The 19,524-nt window shown below is 54.7% G+C and overlaps 1 protein-coding gene across 10 annotated transcripts in view; it reads left to right on the forward strand.

The window, feature by feature from the left end:
• The window catches only part of ADGRE5 (adhesion G protein-coupled receptor E5), a 25,110-nt gene extending 5,680 nt beyond the window's left edge, over positions 1-19,430 (forward strand). For 2 of the 10 annotated variants that reach the window (XM_054461747.2, XM_063658725.1), the window contains 19 exons: positions 728-778; positions 981-1,097; positions 3,178-3,333; positions 8,478-8,609; positions 9,204-9,350; positions 9,781-9,927; positions 10,015-10,061; positions 10,188-10,265; positions 12,117-12,294; positions 12,379-12,486; positions 13,332-13,597; positions 15,081-15,260; positions 16,451-16,642; positions 17,037-17,263; positions 17,406-17,472; positions 17,575-17,666; positions 17,767-17,935; positions 18,615-18,716; positions 18,799-19,430. In XM_054461747.2, the coding sequence (XP_054317722.2) occupies positions 728-778; positions 981-1,097; positions 3,178-3,333; positions 8,478-8,609; positions 9,204-9,350; positions 9,781-9,927; positions 10,015-10,061; positions 10,188-10,265; positions 12,117-12,294; positions 12,379-12,486; positions 13,332-13,597; positions 15,081-15,260; positions 16,451-16,642; positions 17,037-17,263; positions 17,406-17,472; positions 17,575-17,666; positions 17,767-17,935; positions 18,615-18,716; positions 18,799-18,828 (2,486 nt within the window). In that variant the 3' untranslated portion in view covers positions 18,829-19,430. Of the gene's footprint in view, positions 1-727; positions 779-980; positions 1,098-3,177; positions 3,334-8,477; positions 8,610-9,203; positions 9,351-9,780; positions 9,928-10,014; positions 10,062-10,187; positions 10,266-12,116; positions 12,295-12,378; positions 12,487-13,331; positions 13,598-15,080; positions 15,261-16,450; positions 16,643-17,036; positions 17,264-17,405; positions 17,473-17,574; positions 17,667-17,766; positions 17,936-18,614 lie in introns of all 10 variants that reach the window. The other 8 variants (XM_063658721.1, XM_063658720.1, XM_063658727.1 and 5 more) reach the window with 5 other exon arrangements.
• Positions 19,431-19,524: the final 94 nt, after the last annotated feature.

The raw sequence follows: 19,524 nt of genomic DNA on the forward strand, positions 1-19,524 counted from the left end.
AAAAAAAAAGTAAAATTATTTTTAATTTTTTGGCCTGGCATGATAAATTTTTTTAAAAATTTTGAGTCAGGAAATGTGGCTCACGCCTGTAATCCCAGCACTTTGGGAGGCCGAGGCAGGCAGATCACCTGAGGTCAGGAGTTCGAGACCAGCCTGACCAATATGGTGAAACCCTGTCTCTACTAAAAATACGAAAAATTAGCCGGGTGTGGCGGCAGACTCCTGTAATCCCAGCTACTCGGGAGGCTGAAGCAGGAGAATCACTTGAACCCAGGAGGTGGAGATTGCAGTGAGCCAAGATCACACCATTGCACCTTAGCCTGGGTGACAGAGCAAGACTCTGTCTCAAAAAAAAAAAAAATTTAGTGCACACCTGTGGTCCCAGCTACTTGGGAGGCTGAGGCAGGAGGATCACTTGAGCCTAGGAGTTGGAGGCTGCAGTGAGCTATGATTGCACCACTGCATTCCAGCCTGGGTGACCAAGCAAGACCCTGTGTCAAAAAAAAAAAAAAAAAAAAAAAAAAACCCGCCCCTATGGGAACAGGGTGACAGACTCTTTGGCTTTGAGCATCCAAGTAGGACGTGACATCTGCTCAGTCTGTTTGAACGACGGGCAGGATCTGAGCCTGAGAGGGGTCAGCATCCTCCTCCCACAAAATGCATCGCCCTTACGCCTCGTTTCCCACTCTGGGATTCCCTCTGACCCCCTTTCCTTTCTCTATTGCAGCATTCTGTGTCTGGCTGACGCTGTCGGGAGCTGAAACCCAGGACTCCAGGGGTGAGTCTGCTGGGGAGCAGAAAGCACAGTCCACAGCCAGAGCCTGGGGAGGGCCCTGGACCCCCGCCCAGCCCCCTTCAGCCCAGGGAAAGAGAGGCCTCCCCGCACGGGAAACTCAGCGCCCTGCCCCATCTCCCCCAGTGCCCCCTTTTTGTGTATCCCCTCGCCCCTCACCTTCTGACCGTGCTCCCTGCTCTTGCAGGCTGTGCCCGGTGGTGCCCTCAGAACTCCTCGTGTGTCAATGCCACCGCCTGTCGCTGCAATCCAGGGTTCAGCTCTTTTTCTGAGATCATCACCACCCCCACGGAGACTTGTGACGGTACAGAGGCTTGAGGGCAGCGCAGGGGACATCCGCGATTATGAGGCATTGCCCAGTGCCAGTGGGGGACAGAGGTTGTTGTGAAGGGCCACAGCCTTACCTTCCAGAATATCATCATGGCCAGAAAAAAGAGAAAGAGGGCAGGCGTGGTGGCTCACGCCTGTAATCCCAGCACTTGGGGAGGCTGAGGAGGGCAGATCGTTTGAGGCCAGGAGTTTGAAACCAGCCTGGGCAACATGGCGAGACCCTGTCTCTACAAAAAATACACAAAATAGCCGGGCATGGTGGCACACACCTGGAGTCCCGGCTACTCAGAAGACTGAGGGGAGAGGATTGTTTGAGCCCAAGAGTTTGAGGCTGCAGTGAGCTATGATTGCACCACTGCACTCTAGCCTGGGCAACAGAATGAGATCCTGTCTCAGGGAAAGGAAAGGAGACGGAGAGAGAGGGGAAGAGGGAGAGGGTGAAGGGGAGGGAGAAGGGGAGGGGAAGGAGGAAGCGGGAAGGGGAGGGGGAGGGGGAGGGAGGGGGAAAGGGGAGGGGGAGGCAGAGGGAGAGGAAAGGAGGTAGGAAGGAAGGGAGGAAGGGAGGGAGGGAGAGAGATAGGCCCGTCACAGTGGCTCATGCCTGTAATCCCAGCACTTCGGGAGGCCGAGGTGGGCAGATCACTTGAGGTAGGGAGTTTGAGACTAGCCTGGCCAACATGGTGAAACCTCCTCTCTATACTAAAAACACAAAAAATTAGCCGGTGGCGGTCACCTGTAATCCCAGCTACTCGGGAGGCTGAGGCAGGATAATCGCTGAAACCTGGGAGGTGAATGTTGCAGTGAGCCAAGATTGCGCCACTGCACTCTGGCCTGGGCAACCAGAGCAAGACTTTGTCTCAAAAAAAAAAAAAAAAAAAAGAGAGAGAGAGAAGGAGAGAAAGAGAAAGAAAATTAGGCCGGGCACGGTGGCTTAAGCCTGTAATCCCAGCACTTTGGGAGGCCGAGGTGGGCGGATCACCTGAGGTTGGGAGTTCCAGACCAGCCTGACCAACATAGAGAAACCTCATCTCTACTGAAAATACAAAATTAGCTGGGCATGGCGGTACTTGAGCACATGCTTGTAATCCCAGCTACTCCGGGGGCTGAGGCAGGAGAATCGCTTGAACCCGGGAGGTGGAAGTTACGGTGAGCCAAGATCGTACCATTGTGCTCTAGCCTGGGCAACAAGAGCAAAACTCTGTCTCAAAAAAAAAAAAAAGAGAGAAGAAAAGAAAAAGAGAGAGAGGGAGGGAGGGAAAGAAAGGGAGGGAGGGAGGGAGGGAGGAAGGAAGGAAATAAGGGAAAAATATGAAGGGGGAGAAGTAAGAAGTGAATAGACATGGCTTCCTGGAGAAAGAGAAGCTGGGTGCTCAGGAATCTGGAGTCTGTGCCTCAGTTTACCCTTAAGACTGGGGAGGGGGTACATTCTGGCTGTGAGATTTTTCTTCCTTTTTTTTTTTTTTTTTTTTTCTGAGACAGAGTCTCACTCTGTCACCCAGGCTGGAGTGCAGTGGCCCAATCTCGGCTCACTGCAACCTCCACCTCCTAGGTTCAAGCGATTCTCCTGGCTCAGCCTCCTAAGTAGCTGTGATTACAGGCATGCACCATGATGCCTGGCTAATTTTTGTATTTGTAGTAAAGACGGGGTTTTGCCATGTTGGCCAGGCTGGTCTTGAACTCCTGACCTCAGGGGATCCACCTGCCTCAGCCTCCCAAAGTGCTGGGATTACAGGCGTGAGCCACTGCACCCAGCCGCCATGGGGTTTAAATTTCTAGAGAAAGACTGGGGATGGGGATGTGGAGCTTCCTGTCCATCCTCCACCTCAGCACCTTTCACTGTATCCAAATCTTGGATGCCAGCCAGAGAACTAAGATTAAGCGTGGTCTTCAGGAATGGCCTGCTCCAGCTGCAGCACAGCCTGTGCAGTGCAACTTAAGATTCTTTCCAAAAGTTACTAAGCAGCAGGCCCCATGTTGGAGAGTCAGGACGGGGGTCTCTGTCCTGACAGAACTCACGTCTTTGGGAGGTGACTCCCTGTCCTGTTGTGTTCCAGACATCAACGAGTGTGCAACACCGTCGAAAGTGTCATGCGGAAAATTCTCGGACTGCTGGAACACAGAGGGGAGCTACTACTGCATGTGCAGCCCGGGATATGAGCTTGTTTCTGGGGCAAAAACATTCACGAATGAGAGCGAGAACACGTGTCAAGGTAAGAACCACCCCACGTCCTCTGACTTTCTATGCATGAGGTTTGGGTTCACCGGAGCCACTCTGGCAGCATCCAGAGAGCATGGCCTTGGTTATAGGGTCAGTGCCTGGGGTCTGAGATGGGACAGGTGCGCATGTACCTACCCCACCACCCCAGAGAGGCAGAGTGATGTGAGGATTAAGGGCTGACTCTGGGACCAGCTGCCTGGGCCAAATCCTGATAACCAAGTGTATGATATTGGCCAGGATACTTATTCAGAAACCGCTGTCCACATGTGAGATGTGATAACATTATCATGCTTGTAATTCCAGTGCTCTGGGAGGCTGAGGTGGGAGGATCTCTTGAGGCCAGGAGTTCAAGACCAGCCCATAGCAACATAGCAAGACCCCACCCCTATAAAAGGGGAGGCCAAGGCAGGTAGATTATTTGAGCCCAGGGGTTCGAGACCAGCATGGGCAAGCGGGTGAAACCCTATCTCGACAAAAAATACAAAAAAAAAAAAAAAAAAAATTAATTAGCCAGGCATAGTGGCCTGCGCCTGTAGTCCCAGCTACTCAGGAGGCTGAGGTGGGAGGACTGCTTGAGCCTGGGAGGTCAAAGCTGCAGTGAGCCATGATCAAGCCCCTGCACTCCAGCCTGAGTGACAGAGCAAGATCCTGTCTCTAAAAAAAAAAAAGAAAAAGAAAAAAGAAAAAATCAAACCAAAGCTTTCTTGGAGGCAGGATTTAAAAAAATTAAAAACATTACATGAAAAAAGAACTGGCCAGGCGCAGTGGCTCACACCTGTAATCCCAACACTTTGGGAGGCCGAGGCGGGTGGATCACAAGGTCAGGAGTTTGAGACCAGCCTGATCAACATGATGAAACCCCCGTCTCTACAAAAAATACAAAAATTAGCCAGACGTGGTGGCACGTGACTGTAATCCCAGCTACCAGCTACTCGGGAGGCTGAGGCAGGAGAATTGCTTGAACTCAGGAGGCGGAGGTTGCAGTGTGCCGAGATTGCGCCACTGCACTCCGGCCTGGGCGACAGAGTGAGACTCTGTCTCAAAAAAAAAAAAAAAAAAAAATAGGTCGGGTGCTCACGCCTGTAATCCTAACACTTTGGGAGGCCAAGGGGGAGGATCACTTCACTTGAGGCCAGGAGTTCAAGACCAGCCTGGGTAACATATCAAGACCCAATCTCTACAAAAACAAAAATATAGACAAGGGGAAGAAAGAGTCTTTATCTTTTATTTGTTCTGTCTGTTTGTTTGTTTCTGAGACGCAGTCTCACCCTGTGGGCCACCACACCCAGGCTGAGTCCTTATCTTTTAAAGATAAAAACAAAAGTAGCTTTGACTTTTGTTAAATGTAGACCTTGGACAAGTTACTTTAACCTTGCACCTCAGTTTACCCATCTGTAAAAGGGGAGTAACGGCATTTACCTACAAAAGTATTTAACAGGCTAGGCACAGTGGCTCACACTTGTAATCCTAGTACTCTGGGAGGCTAAGGCAGGTGGATCATCTGAAGTCAGGAGTTCAAGACCAGCCTGGCCAACATGGTGAAACCCCATCTCTACTAAAAATACAAAAATTAGCTGGGTGTGGTGGTGCATGCCTGTAATCCCAGCTACTCAGGAGGCTAAGGCACGAGAATCATTTGAACCTGAGAGGCAGAGGTTGCAGCGATCCGAGATCATAGTACTGCACTCCAGCTTAGGTGACAGAGCAAGACTCCATTTCAAAAAAAAGGCCAGGCGCGGTGGCTCACGCCTGTAATCCCAGCACTTTGGGAGGCTGAGGCGGGTGGATCACGAGGTCAGGAGATCGAGACCATCCTGGCTAACACAGTGAAACCTGGTCTTTACTAAAAACACAAAAAATTAGCCGGGCGTGGTGGCGGACGCCTGTGGTCCCAGCTACTTGGGAGGCTGAGTTAGGAGAATGGCGTGAACCCAGGAGGCGGAGACTGCAGTGAGCCGATATTGCGCCACTGCACTCCAGCCTGGGCAACAGAGCGAGACTCCGTCTCAAAAAAAAAAAAAAAAAAAAGCACTTAAAAGCTCCTGGCTTGCAGAATGCGCTCTATCAGCAATGGCTAATGGGGATTTTATTGTACTTCTGATCTGATGCGCCCCCAGGATGGGTATCCATAGGGTGCGAGATCAGAGAGCAGCTGCAAGGCTCTAACCCTGCACAGAGGCCGCAGCCTTTGCTATGGTCTTGCTTGAGGCCACAGCTCAGGCCGGGAGAAACTGGGACTCCAGGTTTTGCCTATTTTCCAGGGAAGTTGGCTGGGCAGGGGAGGGGATTCCAGGATCCACAGGGGCAGATGGGAGCCAGCAGTGGGCAGCTGGAGCTGTGACTCATTCAAAGAGAGGCAGTTAGTGCAGGGTACCGAGATCAGGAAGAGGAGTGGCGCAGAGGTGGGAGGTGATGAGACTCAGACTACAGAGAGAAGAAAGGGCCGCAGCCCAGATCCCAGCCCCGCCCCTCCTGCCCTGCATTCAGGCAGAGCGCAGAGGGATGAGGGAGGTAGGTTGGGGGACAAGGCAGAGTTGCGTGTACCTGGGATGTACACCTGCGTGGAGCCCAGAAGGAGGCTTCTGTCCGCCACACTGCCAGTCCCCAGGGGCCCCTTGCAAGTGGACATCGGGTTACCCCACATGCATGTGTCTTGGCCAGAGGACAGAGTCTTCATGTGAACTGGAAAAAGATCCCCCTCTTCCGGTGGACACATTTGACAAACAAAGAGTGGGATGGTTTTTAGCCCCTGCTCATCTCATTGGCCCAATACCTTTGTGCAGTGAGCAACCTGCACAGCTGTACTTGGTGATCATGATTTCCTCCCAGGGTGCTCTGGCTAGGGGTGCCGCCCACCCACTGCTATGAACCCCCTGCATGAGATGGTGGTTGTGGTTATGGAGGAGGTGTGTTGCTGTGTTAGAAACAGGCCTGGGCTGAGAGAAGGGGACTCAGTCAGGCAGCTGGGCAGAGACATGGACAGCAGGGCTGAGGTGATAAAGGGACCTCCACGGACATCAAGGCAGGTGATGGAGCCAGCAGCCTGCTGGTTTGGAGCAAGACCTATCACCAGAGGTGAGAAGCTCAGAGGGGCCTGGGCCCCTCCCTTTAACCCTCGGCACTCCAAGCTTCGCTATTGCACCTGAGGACACGTGCACCCAGTGTCACAGCCCATGGGGCCTGTGACATCCAGGCCAGAGACCTCGGGCAGCTCCCTTCACTCCTCACCCCACTGTCTCCAGGTGTCTCAGGGCCATCCTAGACACCTGATCACCCGTCTTTGTCCCAACCCTGAGACTCGGGACCCTCCACAGGGGGCCACTTTGGAAGCTTGGAACATCCCCCTGCCCATCTGGCATCTTATTTGCATAAAACAAAAGGGGGCTGGCACTCAGGATATTTTGTGGGCTCATGACATGGCGTGTGGTGGCGCATTCCAGTACAGTATCCACCCTCTCCGCCGTCGCCGGGGATTGCCAGGATGAGACTTGCTGCCACTGGGGTTCACATGAGCTCAGCCACACCTGGAACCCCTCTGACACCCACCCCTACCATAATGAACCCCAAAACCCTGTCCAGAAACTCAGGAGGAGGGAATCTCAAGGACAGGACAACTGTCTCCAGCCAACAGCCTTGCTTGGAGAAGATGCCTCCTGACTGCCTTCCTGGCCGTTTAGCCCTCATCCTTTTCCCCATCCAAGGCTCCACCCTGACCCACCCTGATAATTCCTGGGCCTGAACGCACCTCCAATGACCAAAGCTTGGGAGGATGCTGTGGCCAGGGCTGGGCAGGGTGACATGGACCCCACAAATGGATTCAGAGGGCTGAGCACCATGACTCATGCCTGGAATCCCAGCACTTTGGGAGGCCAGGGTGGAAGGATCACTTGAGGTCAGGAATTCGAGAGCAGCCTGACCAACATGATGCAACCCTGTCTTTACTAAAAATACAAAAATTAGCCGGGCGCAGTGGCACGCACCTGTAATCCCAGCTACTCAGGAGACTGAGGCAGGGGAATCACTTGAACCCGGGAGGCAGAGGTTGCAGTGAGCTGAGATCACATCATTGCACTCCAGCCTGGGCAACAGAGAGAGACGCTGTCTCCAAAAAAAAAAAAAAAAAAAACGCACTCAGAGAGTTGGATGAAGGAAGCGGCTCCAGCCTGGACTAGCCGGCAAGAAACAGCGTCACTGGGGACCATCGCCCCAGGCCTGATCCTCTCCCGTGGTCAGTCCTGGACCACTCGAGGACAGAGATGGAAGCTTGAACCCCATTCAGCAGGGCCCACAGGTCTCTGTCCCTGGTGGAATGACAAGGGATGAGATGACAGATACATCTGCCACCCCTCACCCATTGGCCCCTGTGCCCTCTCTAGCCACAAGCCCCTGCTCACGGCCAGCTCTGCTCAGATATGGATTTTCACCACAACCTGCTATTTCCATATCCATAGATCCTTTCCTGGGGATCAGAAAAAGCATCTTTGTAGACTCGGGGCTGCCTGGCTGGACATCAGCCCCCACTGTCCACCCCAGCCTGGTGCCCACTGTCCGGGCAGCCCTAGCCTGTCCCGCATCATCCCTCGCTCTCCCCACCCCTGCTATTGCGCTGCATCGTGGGGGCCCTGGCTTAGGGAGGGGTCTTGGTCCATGCCCATGAAGCTGGGCTCTCAGAGCTAGTGTGGATGGGACAGCGCCATCCTGCTAGGGCCACCAGGATTCTGAGAATTTGGCCAGCGAGCTGCCGTTCTGTGGGAGTCAGGCCCAGGGCCACCGTTGGGAACTAAGACGTGTCCTGCCCAGGCGCACAGCATGTCTCCTGCATTTGGTTCTCAGGAAGGCCCCACCCTGGCCTTTGCCCGGAATCCTCAGGCTGGGACACAGATGGCTGGGACACCCCAGCTTGGAGCTGCCCAGGAAGGCAGAGGAGAAGGGGAGGACTTGGCTGCTTCCAGCCACATCTGGACAACAGAGGGCCTGGGCCACCACCCTTACCATAGGATGCCTCTGTGTGGATTGGAAAAGGGAGGAGACAGTGGTGCCTTCCAGATGCTTCCGTGCCAGGAAACATGGTGGATCCTCAGCCCTGAAAGCTGCTCACAGCTATGGGCATCCTTCACCCTCTCCTTCCTCTTGTAGATGTGGACGAATGTCAGCGGAACCCAAAGCTCTGTAAAAGCTACGGCACCTGTGTCAACACTCTCGGCAGCTACACGTGCCAGTGCCTGCCTGGCTTCAAGTTCCAACCTGAGGACCCGAAGCTCTGCACAGGTAGAGGCCCCAGGAAGACGCTGTGAGGCTGGACGGGAGCTGGGGATGGAGCCGAGGCAGGTCCTGCAAAGCAGCCGAGGAGAAGGGAGAAGATCCGCAGGTTCCCACAAGGTCAAGGACCTGCTAAGCCCCTGCCTAAGGATTCACCTCCCAGGAAGGTCCCACCACACGGCAGGGAGGCGGCAGGGCCTTCGGGGCTTGGAGTGCCCTTGTGGGCCCCCAGACCTCACCCCTTCCTCATCTGTCACGTGCGAGTGGAAGAAGATGTCACTTCCAGTTCTAAGAAGGGGAACCTCCACTATGACCAGAGAGGGAGCAGATGAGAGTTTTTAGTTTTCAGTCATGGAAGTCTAGCTCCCATGACTCAGTTTCCCTTTTGGTTTCACGTCCTATAAACTGGGGACCATGGTCCCTGCTGTGCCCATCTGGTAGGAAGACCATCATAAGATGCTTTGAAGGTGAAGTTGAAGGTCACCAAGTGCAATAATGGTCTTCAGTCTCGGGCAATGAAAAGATAGGGGAGTGGGTGCAGTGAGTGGAGGGCAGGCCCGGGCTGGTCAGGGACAGGGTTTGACCCTCTGGCTTTGTCCTCAGATGTGAATGAATGCACCTCCGGACAAAACCCGTGCCACAGCACCACCCACTGCCTCAACAACGTGGGCAGCTATCAGTGCCGCTGCCGTCCGGGCTGGCAACCGATTCCGGGGTCCCCCAATGGCCCAAACAATACCGTCTGCGAAGGTCGAGAGCTCAGATCCCACGTTCCCAGAGACCCACAAACATCTGATCACATGTTCAACCGCGCCCACACAAACTAAGCAGAATGAGCGCTGGAGGCGCCCGGCTGTGCCAGGCGTTCATTCTTCTGAGGCTAGATGAGAAAAGAGCAGGGGTCCTCCGGAAGGAGCTGGGGTACTGAGTGGGGAGGCTCAGGGGGACCCCAGACAACAGCTGATGACTCACTGGGAGGAAGGCGTTTCACCATATTCATAACCTGCACATCTGCACGGGGCCCACCTGCTCTGCCCAGGCCTCACCACGCTTCCATAACCCAGCGTCCACCTCTCCAAGGGGCGCACTAATGCCGGGAAGAACGAGCTGAGGGCACAGACAGGAGACAGGACCCTCTCCAGGCTGGGGCAGAGCCTGACCCCCTTCTTCCTGTCCTCAGATGTGGACGAGTGCAGCTCCGGGCAGCATCAGTGTGACAGCTCCACCGTCTGCTTCAACACCGTGGGTTCGTACAGCTGCCGCTGCCGCCCAGGCTGGAAGCCCAAACATGGAATCCCGAATAACCAAAAGGACACTGTCTGTGATGGTATGACCTGACCCTAGAAGCTCCCCACCCCCAACACACACACTGACATGTTCCCGCCTAATGAGCTGCTTGTCTTGTTCCCTACAGATATGACTTTCTCCACCTGGACCCTGCCCCCTGGAGTCCACAGCCAGGTGAGTGGCCCCCGTAGGGACGAGGCGGCAGGAACTCCATCCACACGGCACTGTATCTGCCTCCTTGTCCTAAACTTCCCACCCACCATCCAGGCTCTCTGACCCCCACATCTCCTCTCTCTGCAGACGCTTTCCCGATTCTTCGACAAAGTCCAGGACCTGGGCAGAGACTCCAAGACAAGCTCAGCTGAGGTCACCATCCAGGTAAGGGCGGGACGCTGGGGGACCCCAGGACAGTGTAGAATCAGCTAGCGGAGGCTTCCTTGTGGCCAGAGAGAGCGCCCAACCCAAGCAAGGGCATCTAGTCAGAGACACACATACGCATAACATACACACACCACATACAGTATGTACACAAACATATACACACCCGGACACGTGAAGACACATGCATGCACACACACACACCAGGTATAATGGCAACAGAGTGCAGCACTTAAGAACTTGGAGTTGAGGCTGGGTGCGGTGGCTCACGCCTATAATCCCAGCACTTTGGGAGGCCGAGGCGGGCAGATCACGAGGTCAGGCGATTGAGACCATCCTGGCTAACATGGTGAAATCCCGTCTCTACTAAAAATACAAAAAAAAAAAAAAAATTAGCCGGGCATGGTGGCGGGCGCCTGTAGTCCCAGCTACTCAGGAGGCTGAGGCAGGAGAATGACGTGAACCTGGGAGGTGGAGCTTGCAGTGAGCCGAGGTCGTGCAACTCCAGCCTGGGCAATAGAGCCAGACTCTGTCTCAAAAAAAAAAAAAAAAAAAAAAGAACCTGGAGTTGGGCCACAGGAGTTCAAATCCCTCCATTGCCACTTCTTGCTGTGTGATCTCAGGCAAGTGACTCGCCCTCTCTGGGCCTCGGTTTCCTCATCTGTTTTTGGGGTTGTGGTGTTTCTGTTTTGTTTTGTTTTTGCTTGTTTGCATTTTTTTTGGAGACAAGTTCTGGCTCTGTTGACCATTCTGGAGGGCAGGCTGTGACACGATCATGGCTCACTGCAGCCTCAATCTCCCAGCCTCCCAAGTAGCTGGGACCAAAGGCATGCACCACCATGCCTGGCTTATTTATTTATTTATTTATTTATTTATTTAATATGTTTATAGATGGGGGGGTCTTGCTGTGTTGCCCAGGCTGGTCTTGAACTCCTGGGCTTAAGTGATCCTCCTGCCTCGGCCTCCCAACATGCTGGCATCACAGGCATGAGCCACCGTGCCTGACCAGTTTCCTCGTCTGCAACACAGACATGAAAATAATGCCTCCTTCATATAGTCAGTGTGAAGGGTAAATCAACTAATCAACGTCTCTAAAATAACAAAAAAAAATTAGCTGGGCATGGTGGCAGCCACCTGTAGTCCCAGCTACTAGGGAGGCTGAGGCAGGAGAATCACTTGAACCCGGGAGTCGGAGGTTGCAGTGAGCCAAGATCGCGCCACTGCACTCTAGCCTGGGAGACAGAGTGAGACTCAGTCTCAGATAAATAAATAAAGTTAAGATTGCATTTAACCTAATAGATCCAACGTATTAACCACTTTAACATGGAATGATTTTTTGTTTTGTTTTGTTTTGATCCGAGATCGCGCCATTGCACGCCAGCCTGGGTGACAAGAGTGAAACTCCATCTCAAAACAAAACAAAACAAAATTACAAAAATTAGCCGGGTGTGGTGACACGCTTCTGTAGTCCCAGCTACTCAGGAAGCTGAAGTGGGAGGACCGCTTGAGTCTGGGAGGCAGAGGTTGCAGTGAGCTATGATTATCCCACTGCACTCAAGCCTGGGCAACAGACTGAGACCCTGTCTCAAAAAAAGAAAAAAAAAAGAACAGGAAATCAAAACAGAGCCTGGCAGGCAGCCTGTGCCAGACCAGTGTTAAGCGCTGTGATTCATATGTGCACGCAGGCAAATACACAATCCGCTGCTTGTTTTCTGGTTACTGCATCATCTCAGTGATTCCCTTGTGCCTGTGGGTCTCCAGTGTGTCCCCTGGTAGGGGGTGAGATCCAGGTCCTTCAGGCAACCCCTGTGGTCTGATGCTCCAGCGATTCTGTCACCCGCCACCCCCTAGAATGTCATCAAATTGGTGGACGAACTGATGGAAGCTCCTGGAGACATAGAGGCCCTGGCGCCACCTGTCCGGCACCTCATAGCCACCCAGCTGCTCTCAAACCTTGAAGATATCATGAGGATCCTGGCCAAGAGCCTGCCTAAAGGCCCCTTCACCTACGTTTCCCCTTCGAACACAGGTGAGGCCTTGGCCTGCCCTGCCCCAACCCTGGGCCCCACCTGGTACCTGGGGTCCCTAATCACTACTGCCCCTCTCCCCTCAGAGCTGACCCTGATGATCCAGGAGCAGGGGGACAAGAACGTCACTCTGGGTCAGAGCAACGCACGCATGAAGCTGAATTGGGCTGTGGCAGCTGGAGCCGAGGAGCAAGGTAGTAGCGGCGGTCTGGAGGGGGAGCCCATGGGAGAGATGGAGGTGCTGGGATGGGGCCAGGGTGAGGTTCAGAATATGGAGCAACTGACCGGGCGCAGTGGCTCATACCTGCAATCCCAGCATTTTGGGAGGCCCAGGTGGGTAGATCGCTTGAGCTCAGAAGTTCAAGACCAGCCTGGGCAACATGGTGAAACCTGGTCTCTACAAAAAATACAAAAATTAGCTGGGTGTGGTGGCACGTGCCTGTAGTCCCAGCTACTCAGGAGGCTGAAGCAAGAGGATCAGTTGAGCCTGGGAGGTCAAGGCTGCTGTGAGCTATGATCACGCCAAAGCACTCCAGCCTGGATGACATAGTGAGACCCTGTATTTAAAAAAAAAAAAAAAAAAATGCCAGGCGCAGTGGCTCATTCCTGTAGTCCTAGCACCCTAGCACTTTGGCAGGCTGAGGTAGGTGGATCACCCAAGGTCAGGAGTTCAAGACCAGCCTGGCCAAGATGGTGAAACCCCTTTTCTACTAAAAATACAAAAATTAGCTGGGCATGGTGGCGGGCGCCCATAATCCCAGCTACACGGGAGGCTGAGACAGAAGAATCGCTTGAAACTGGGGAGCGGAGGTTGCAGTGAGCTGAGATCACGCCACTGCGCTCCAGCCTGGGCGAAAGAGCGAAACTCCATCTCAAAAAAAAAAAACAAAAGGAACAACTAGAAACTGACTCATTGGGAGGGGCTCCTGGCATCATCGTGGTGGACTGGCTGAGCCTGAGCTGGGCCATCTTGGGAGGGAGGATACAGAGCATGGGAGGAGGACGACAGGAGTAGGCAGTGAGCATGTCTGTTCCCCAGGCCTCGCCGTGGCGGGCATCCTCTCCATCCGGAACATGACAACATTGCTGGCCAACGCCTCCTTGACCCTGCATTCCAAGAAGCAAGCCGAACTGGAGGAGATATATGAAAGCAACATCCGCAGTGTCCAATTCAGACGCCTCTCGGCCGTCAACTCCGTCTTTCTGAGCCACAACAACACCAAGGAACTCAACTCCCCCATCCTTTTCGCCTTCTCCCACCTTGAGTCCTCCGGTGGGGAAGCGGGAAGAGACCCTCCTGCCAAGGTCTCTGCTCACTTCCTCAAAGATAACCCAGGGCCTTTGCACATGCTGGGCCTCTCTCTGGGAGGCTTTTCCCCACGTGACTCAGTCTTTTATGTTTCTGGCCTTCTGATTTGGGCCTTCCCCGACCTCATTACTTATTTATTTCCTTACTTATTTTATTTAATTAATTAATTAATTTATTTATTTTAAGACAGAGTCTCACTCTGTCGTCCAGGCTGGAGTGCAGTGGCACGTTCTCGGCTCACTGCAATCTCTGCCTCCCAGGTTCAAGCGATTCTCCTGCCTCAGCCTCCCGAGTAGATGGGATTATAGGCATACACCACCACACCTGACTGATTTTTAGTAGAGACGGGGTTTCTCCATGTTGGTCAGGTTGGTCTCGAACTCCCGACCTCAGGTATTCTGCCCGCCTCAGCCTCTCAAAGTGCTGGGATTACAGGCGTGAGCCACCACGCCTGGCCTTTCTTATTTATTTATATTTTTAGACAGGAGAGTCTCACTCTGTGGCCCAGGCTGGAGTGCAGTGGCGCGATTATAGCTCACTGCAACCTCGAACTCCTGGACTCAACCATTCCTCCAGCCTCAGAGTTTTGAGTAGCTGAGGCTACAGGCATGCACTACCACTCCCAGCTAACTTTTTTATTTTTGATAGAGACAGGGACCTCACTATGTTTCCCAGGATGGTCTAGAATTCCCGGGCTCCAGTGATCCTCCCACCTCAGCCTCCTGAGTAGCTGGGACTGTAAGCATGCACTACTATGCCCAGTTAATTAAAAAAAAAATTAATGGAGATGGAGGTCTCGCTATGTTGCCACAGCTGGTCTTAAACTCCTGGCCTCAAGCGATCCTCCCACCTTGGCCTCCCAAAGTGCTGGAGTTACTTACAGGCAAGAGCCATCATCCCTGGCCACCTTCTAATGTACTATCTACATTACTTATTCATTAGGTTTATAACATAATCTGCCTCTCCCACTTTTTTTTTTTTTTTTTTTTTTGAGATGGAGTTTCGCTCTTGTCATCCAGGCTGGAATGCAGTGGCTCAATCTCGGCTCACCGCAACCTCCACCTCCCAGGTTCAAGCAATTCTCCTGCCTAGGACTCCCAAGTAGCTGGGATTACAGGTGCTTGCCACTACGCCCAGCTAATTTTTGTATTTTTTAGTAGAGATGGGGTTTCGCCATGTTGGCCAGGCTGGTCTCAAACTCCTGACCTCAGGTGATCCGCCTGCCTCGGCCTCCCAAAGTGCTGGGATTACAGGCATGAGCCACTATGCCTGGCCACCTCTCCCACTCTTATGTCAGCCTCACAAGGGTAGGTACTTGTGTGTGCCCTGTTCGCTGCTGTGTCTCCAAACCTGTTACATTCAGTAGGCGCTCAGTCAATACTCATCTAGTAAAAAGCAGCCCTCTTAGACTCAGCCCAAGCCCAGGACCTAAGAGTGAGCTCCAGACCAACCTTTCTGACCACCCCCATCTGCCCACAGGACGTGATGCCTGGGCCACGGCAGGAGCTGCTCTGTGCCTTCTGGAAGAGTGACAGCGACAGGGGAGGGCACTGGGCCACCGAGGGCTGCCAGGTGCTGGGCAGCAAGAACGGCAGCACCACCTGCCAATGCAGCCACCTGAGCAGCTTTGCGATCCTTATGGCTCATTATGACGTGGAGGTAAGTAGCTGGAGCCATCCTCAAGTGCCCACAGGTAATAAGGTCCAGCTGCAACCAGACAGGCAGCTAGTTCTCCATGGAGCCCTACTGGTTGCTCAGATATGTCTGCATGGTTGCACAGCCCAGGTGTCCCCACGTCACACCCCTCGCAGCCTCTTCCTTTGGCCTCTTCTCTACAACCCAGCAACTATACATTGGGTGCAGCCACTAGCTCCGCTCCTCTGCCTGTCCATCCCGTACCATTTGTGAGATGTCAACTAAAAGCTCCCCATTGGAGAGCATTCCAAGGGGGCACCACTTGCCCGTTTTTTTTTTTTTTTTTTTTGAGACGGAGTTTCTGTCGCCCAGGTTGGAGTACAGTGGCACAATCTCAGCTAGTGAGGTTCAAGGGATTCTCCTGCCTTAGCCTCCTGAGTAGCTGAGATTACAGGCGTGCACCACCATGCCTGAGTAATTTTTGGTATTTTTAGTAGAGACAGGGTTTCACCATGTTGCCCAGGCTAGTCTCGAACTCCTGACCTCAGGTGATCCGCCCACCTCGGCCTCCCGAAGTGCTGGGCTTACAGGTGTGAGCCACTGCACCCGGCCTCTTTTTTTTTTTTTTTTTGGACAGAGTCTTGCTCTATCGCTTAGGCTGGAGTGCAGTGGTGTGATCTTGGCTCACTGCAACCCCCCCCTCCTGATTCAAGCGATTCTCCTGCCTCAGCCTCCCAAGTAGCTGGGATTACAGGTGCACGCCACCATGCACCGCTAATTTTTGTATTTTTAGTAGAGGCGGGGTTTCACTATGTTGGGCAGGCTGGTCTCGAACTCCTGACCTCAGGTGATCCACCCACCTCAGCCTCTCAAAGTGCTAGGATTACAGGCACGAGCCACCGCACCCAGCCTGGAGCACCACTTTCTGTATGTGACTTCAGTAGGATCCATCGTTAAGCTGGGCCTTGTCGAAAACTGCAATTAGCCAGGCAGAGAAGGGGGGCGCCTGCGGTCCAGGCCAAAGGCCCAGCAAGCACAAAAATGTGAAATCCCTAGACTCCCCTACCAGCTGGTAAGTGTGGCCAGATCTAGGAGGGACAAGGGAGGAGGTCAGAGAGGTGGGCCCGTCAAAGCGTGGGGGGAAAAGGGACCACAAAGAGGACAGGAAGGCCTCATGCCCTGAAGGAACCCTGAGCACCCGGTGCCACTCCTAGGACTGGAAGCTGACCCTGATCACCAGGGTGGGACTGGCGCTGTCACTCTTCTGCCTGCTGCTGTGCATCCTCACTTTCCTGCTGGTGCGGCCCATCCAGGGCTCGCGCACCACCATACACCTGCACCTCTGCATCTGCCTCTTCGTGGGCTCCGCCATCTTCCTGGCCGGCATCCAGAACGAAGGAGGCCAGGTGAGGTCCCGCCCCGCTCCCTCCTGAGCTCTGGAGTCTGGGAGGCCTGGGAGGGGTTAGCCCCGCCCACTCCCGGAGCTCAGTCGGGTAGGCGGGCCCTGGAGGCATGAGGCCCCGCCCCTGTCCGGGATCTGGCCCCGCCCACCGGGGGGATCGGGTTGTCTCTTTAAAGGGCGCTGGCTTTGGAGCTGCCTGGCCACACCCCGAGTGCCCGCTCGCTTCTATGAACGTTGTTGGGGGTGGGCCCTGGGGGGAAACCTGGGCCCCGCTCCAGACCTGCCCGCCCTTCGGCTGTGGTCCCGCCCACTCTCGGGACCTGGCAGGCGACTGGCTCTGGCGCCGCATGCCCCGCCCCGCGCTGACATCGCTCCGCCCCTCCGTCCCCGCCCCGCAGGTGGGGCTGCGCTGCCGCCTGGTGGCCGGGCTGCTGCACTACTGTTTCCTGGCTGCCTTCTGCTGGATGAGCCTCGAAGGCCTGGAGCTCTACTTTCTTGTGGTGCGCGTGTTCCAAGGCCAGGGCCTGAGTACGCGCTGGCTCTGCCTGATCGGCTATGGCGTGCCCCTGCTCATCGTGGGCGTCTCGGCTGCCGTCTACAGCAAGGGCTACGGCCGCCCCAGATAGTGAGTTCAGCGAGGTGGGGCAGGAGGAAGGCGGGGTGCCAAGCCCGGGGCTCACTGGCAGTGCCACGCACAATGTCCGGCTGCCCTCGGTTCCGCTCCTGGCTTCCTGGGGCACTGATGGGACCCCTCCCCTCCCTCCTAGCTGCTGGTTGGACTTTGAGCAGGGCTTCCTCTGGAGCTTCCTGGGACCTGTGACCTTCATCATTTTGGTAAGTACCCACTCTCCCTCCACCGAAGCCCGAGCGCCACAGCCCAGGCCCGGCTGAACCATCGCTCTCGCCCTCTAAACCCACAATCTGCTCCCTGCCCAGTGCAATGCTGTCATTTTCGTGACTACCGTCTGGAAGCTCACTCAGAAGTTTTCTGAAATCAATCCAGACATGAAGAAATTAAAGAAGGCGAGGTGAGAGGAGGGGCTGGGAGGACTTGGAGGCGGGGCCGGGGTGAGGGGCCTGAAGCTGGAGGTAAGGTGGTGGCCCACGCTGCAACCCCGCTCCCCGCAGGGCGCTGACCATCACGGCCATCGCGCAGCTCTTCCTGTTGGGCTGCACCTGGGTCTTTGGCCTGTTCATCTTCGACGATCGGAGCTTGGTGCTGACCTATGTGTTTACCATCCTCAACTGCCTGCAGGGCGCCTTCCTCTACCTGCTGCACTGCCTGCTCAACAAGAAGGTGGGGGCCTGGGCACGGTGGCGCATGCCTGTCATCCTCCCACCTACTTGGGAGGCCGAGGGGTTAGGATTGCTTGAGCCCAGAAGTTCGAGACCAGCCTGGGCAACATAACCAGATGCTGTCTTTACAAAAAAATTCAAAGATAGCCAGGGTGAGGCGCCTGTAATCCCAACAGTTTGGGAGGCCAAGGTGGACAGATCACCTGAGGTCAGAAATTCAAGACCAGCCTGGCCAACATGGTGAAACCCTGTCTCTACTAAAAATACAAAAATTAGCCGGGCATGGTGGCACATGCCTGTAGTCCCAGCTACTTGGGAGGCTGAGGCAGAATCATTTGAACCAGGAGGCGACAGTTGCAGTGGGCCAAGATGGCACCATTGCACTCCAGCCTGGGTGACAGTGAGACTCGTCTCAAAAAAAAAAAGCCGGGTGTGGTGAATACCCATAACCTCAGCTTCTCAGGAGGCTGGGGCAAGAGGATCACTTGGGCCCAGGAGTTCAAGGTTGCAGTAAGCTATGATGGTGCCACTGTACTCCAGCCTGGGCGACAGGGGGACCCAATCTCAAAAAAAGACAAACACAAAAACACCAAGAAGGTGGGGCTGAGGGCAGAGCATGGGGAGGAGCGTGCACGGTCCCAGAGCCTGCTCCTGCCCTGACCTGGTGTCTGGGCCGGCAGGTTCGGGAAGAATACCGGAAGTGGGCCTGCCTAGTTGCCAGGGGGAGCAAGTACTCAGAATTCACCTCCACCACGTCTGGCACTGGCCACAATCAGACCCGGGTAAGGGGCTGCGCCTGGGGCGGGTGTGGGCAGGAAGGCACCAGGGCTAGCGGGGCTCAGGCCTCTGGGCTCTCCTCTCCAGGCCCTCAGGGCGTCAGAGTCCGGCATATGAAGGCGCATCGTTCTGGACGGTCCAGCAGCTCCTGTGACCACAGCAGCTTTGTACACGAAGACCATCCATCCTCCCTTCGTCCACCGCTCTGCTCCCTCCACCCTCCCTCCGAGCCCCACGTGTGCCACCAGGAGGGAGTGGCAGTGAGTGGCAGCTATAGTCTGGCACCAAAGTCCAGGACACCCAGTGGGGTGGAGTTGGAGCCACTGGTCCTGCTGCTGGCTGCCTCTCTGCTCCACCTTGTGACCCAGGGTGGGGACAGGGGCTGGCCCAGGGCTGCAGCATGTTGCCCTGGCACCTGTGGCCAGTACTCAGGACAGACTGAGGGCTCTTGTCCCGTCCTGGACTTTTCCTCTCATGTCTTTGCTGCAGAACTGAAGAGACTAGGCGCTGGGGCTCAGCTTCCCTCTAAGCTAAGACTGATGTCAGAGGCCCCACGGCGAGGCCCCTTGGGGCCACTGCCTGAGGCTCACGGTACAGAGGCCTGCCCTGCCTGGCAGGAGGTTCTCACTGTTGTGAAGGTTGTGGACATTGTGTAATGTGTTTTTATCTGTTCAAACTTTTCAGTGTTGACACTTAAAATTAAACACACGCATACAGAAGATGGCCTTGCCTGCTGGTGGTGATTCAGAGGCCGGGCCCAGGGTGTCCGTGAAAGGCCAAGATGACCAAGAAATACGTGGGGTGGGAGTCAGG

The sequence above is a fragment of the Pongo pygmaeus genome, chromosome 20 (genome assembly GCF_028885625.2).
Source record: "Pongo pygmaeus isolate AG05252 chromosome 20, NHGRI_mPonPyg2-v2.0_pri, whole genome shotgun sequence".
In the NCBI taxonomy this organism is placed as follows: Eukaryota; Metazoa; Chordata; class Mammalia; order Primates; family Hominidae; genus Pongo; species Pongo pygmaeus.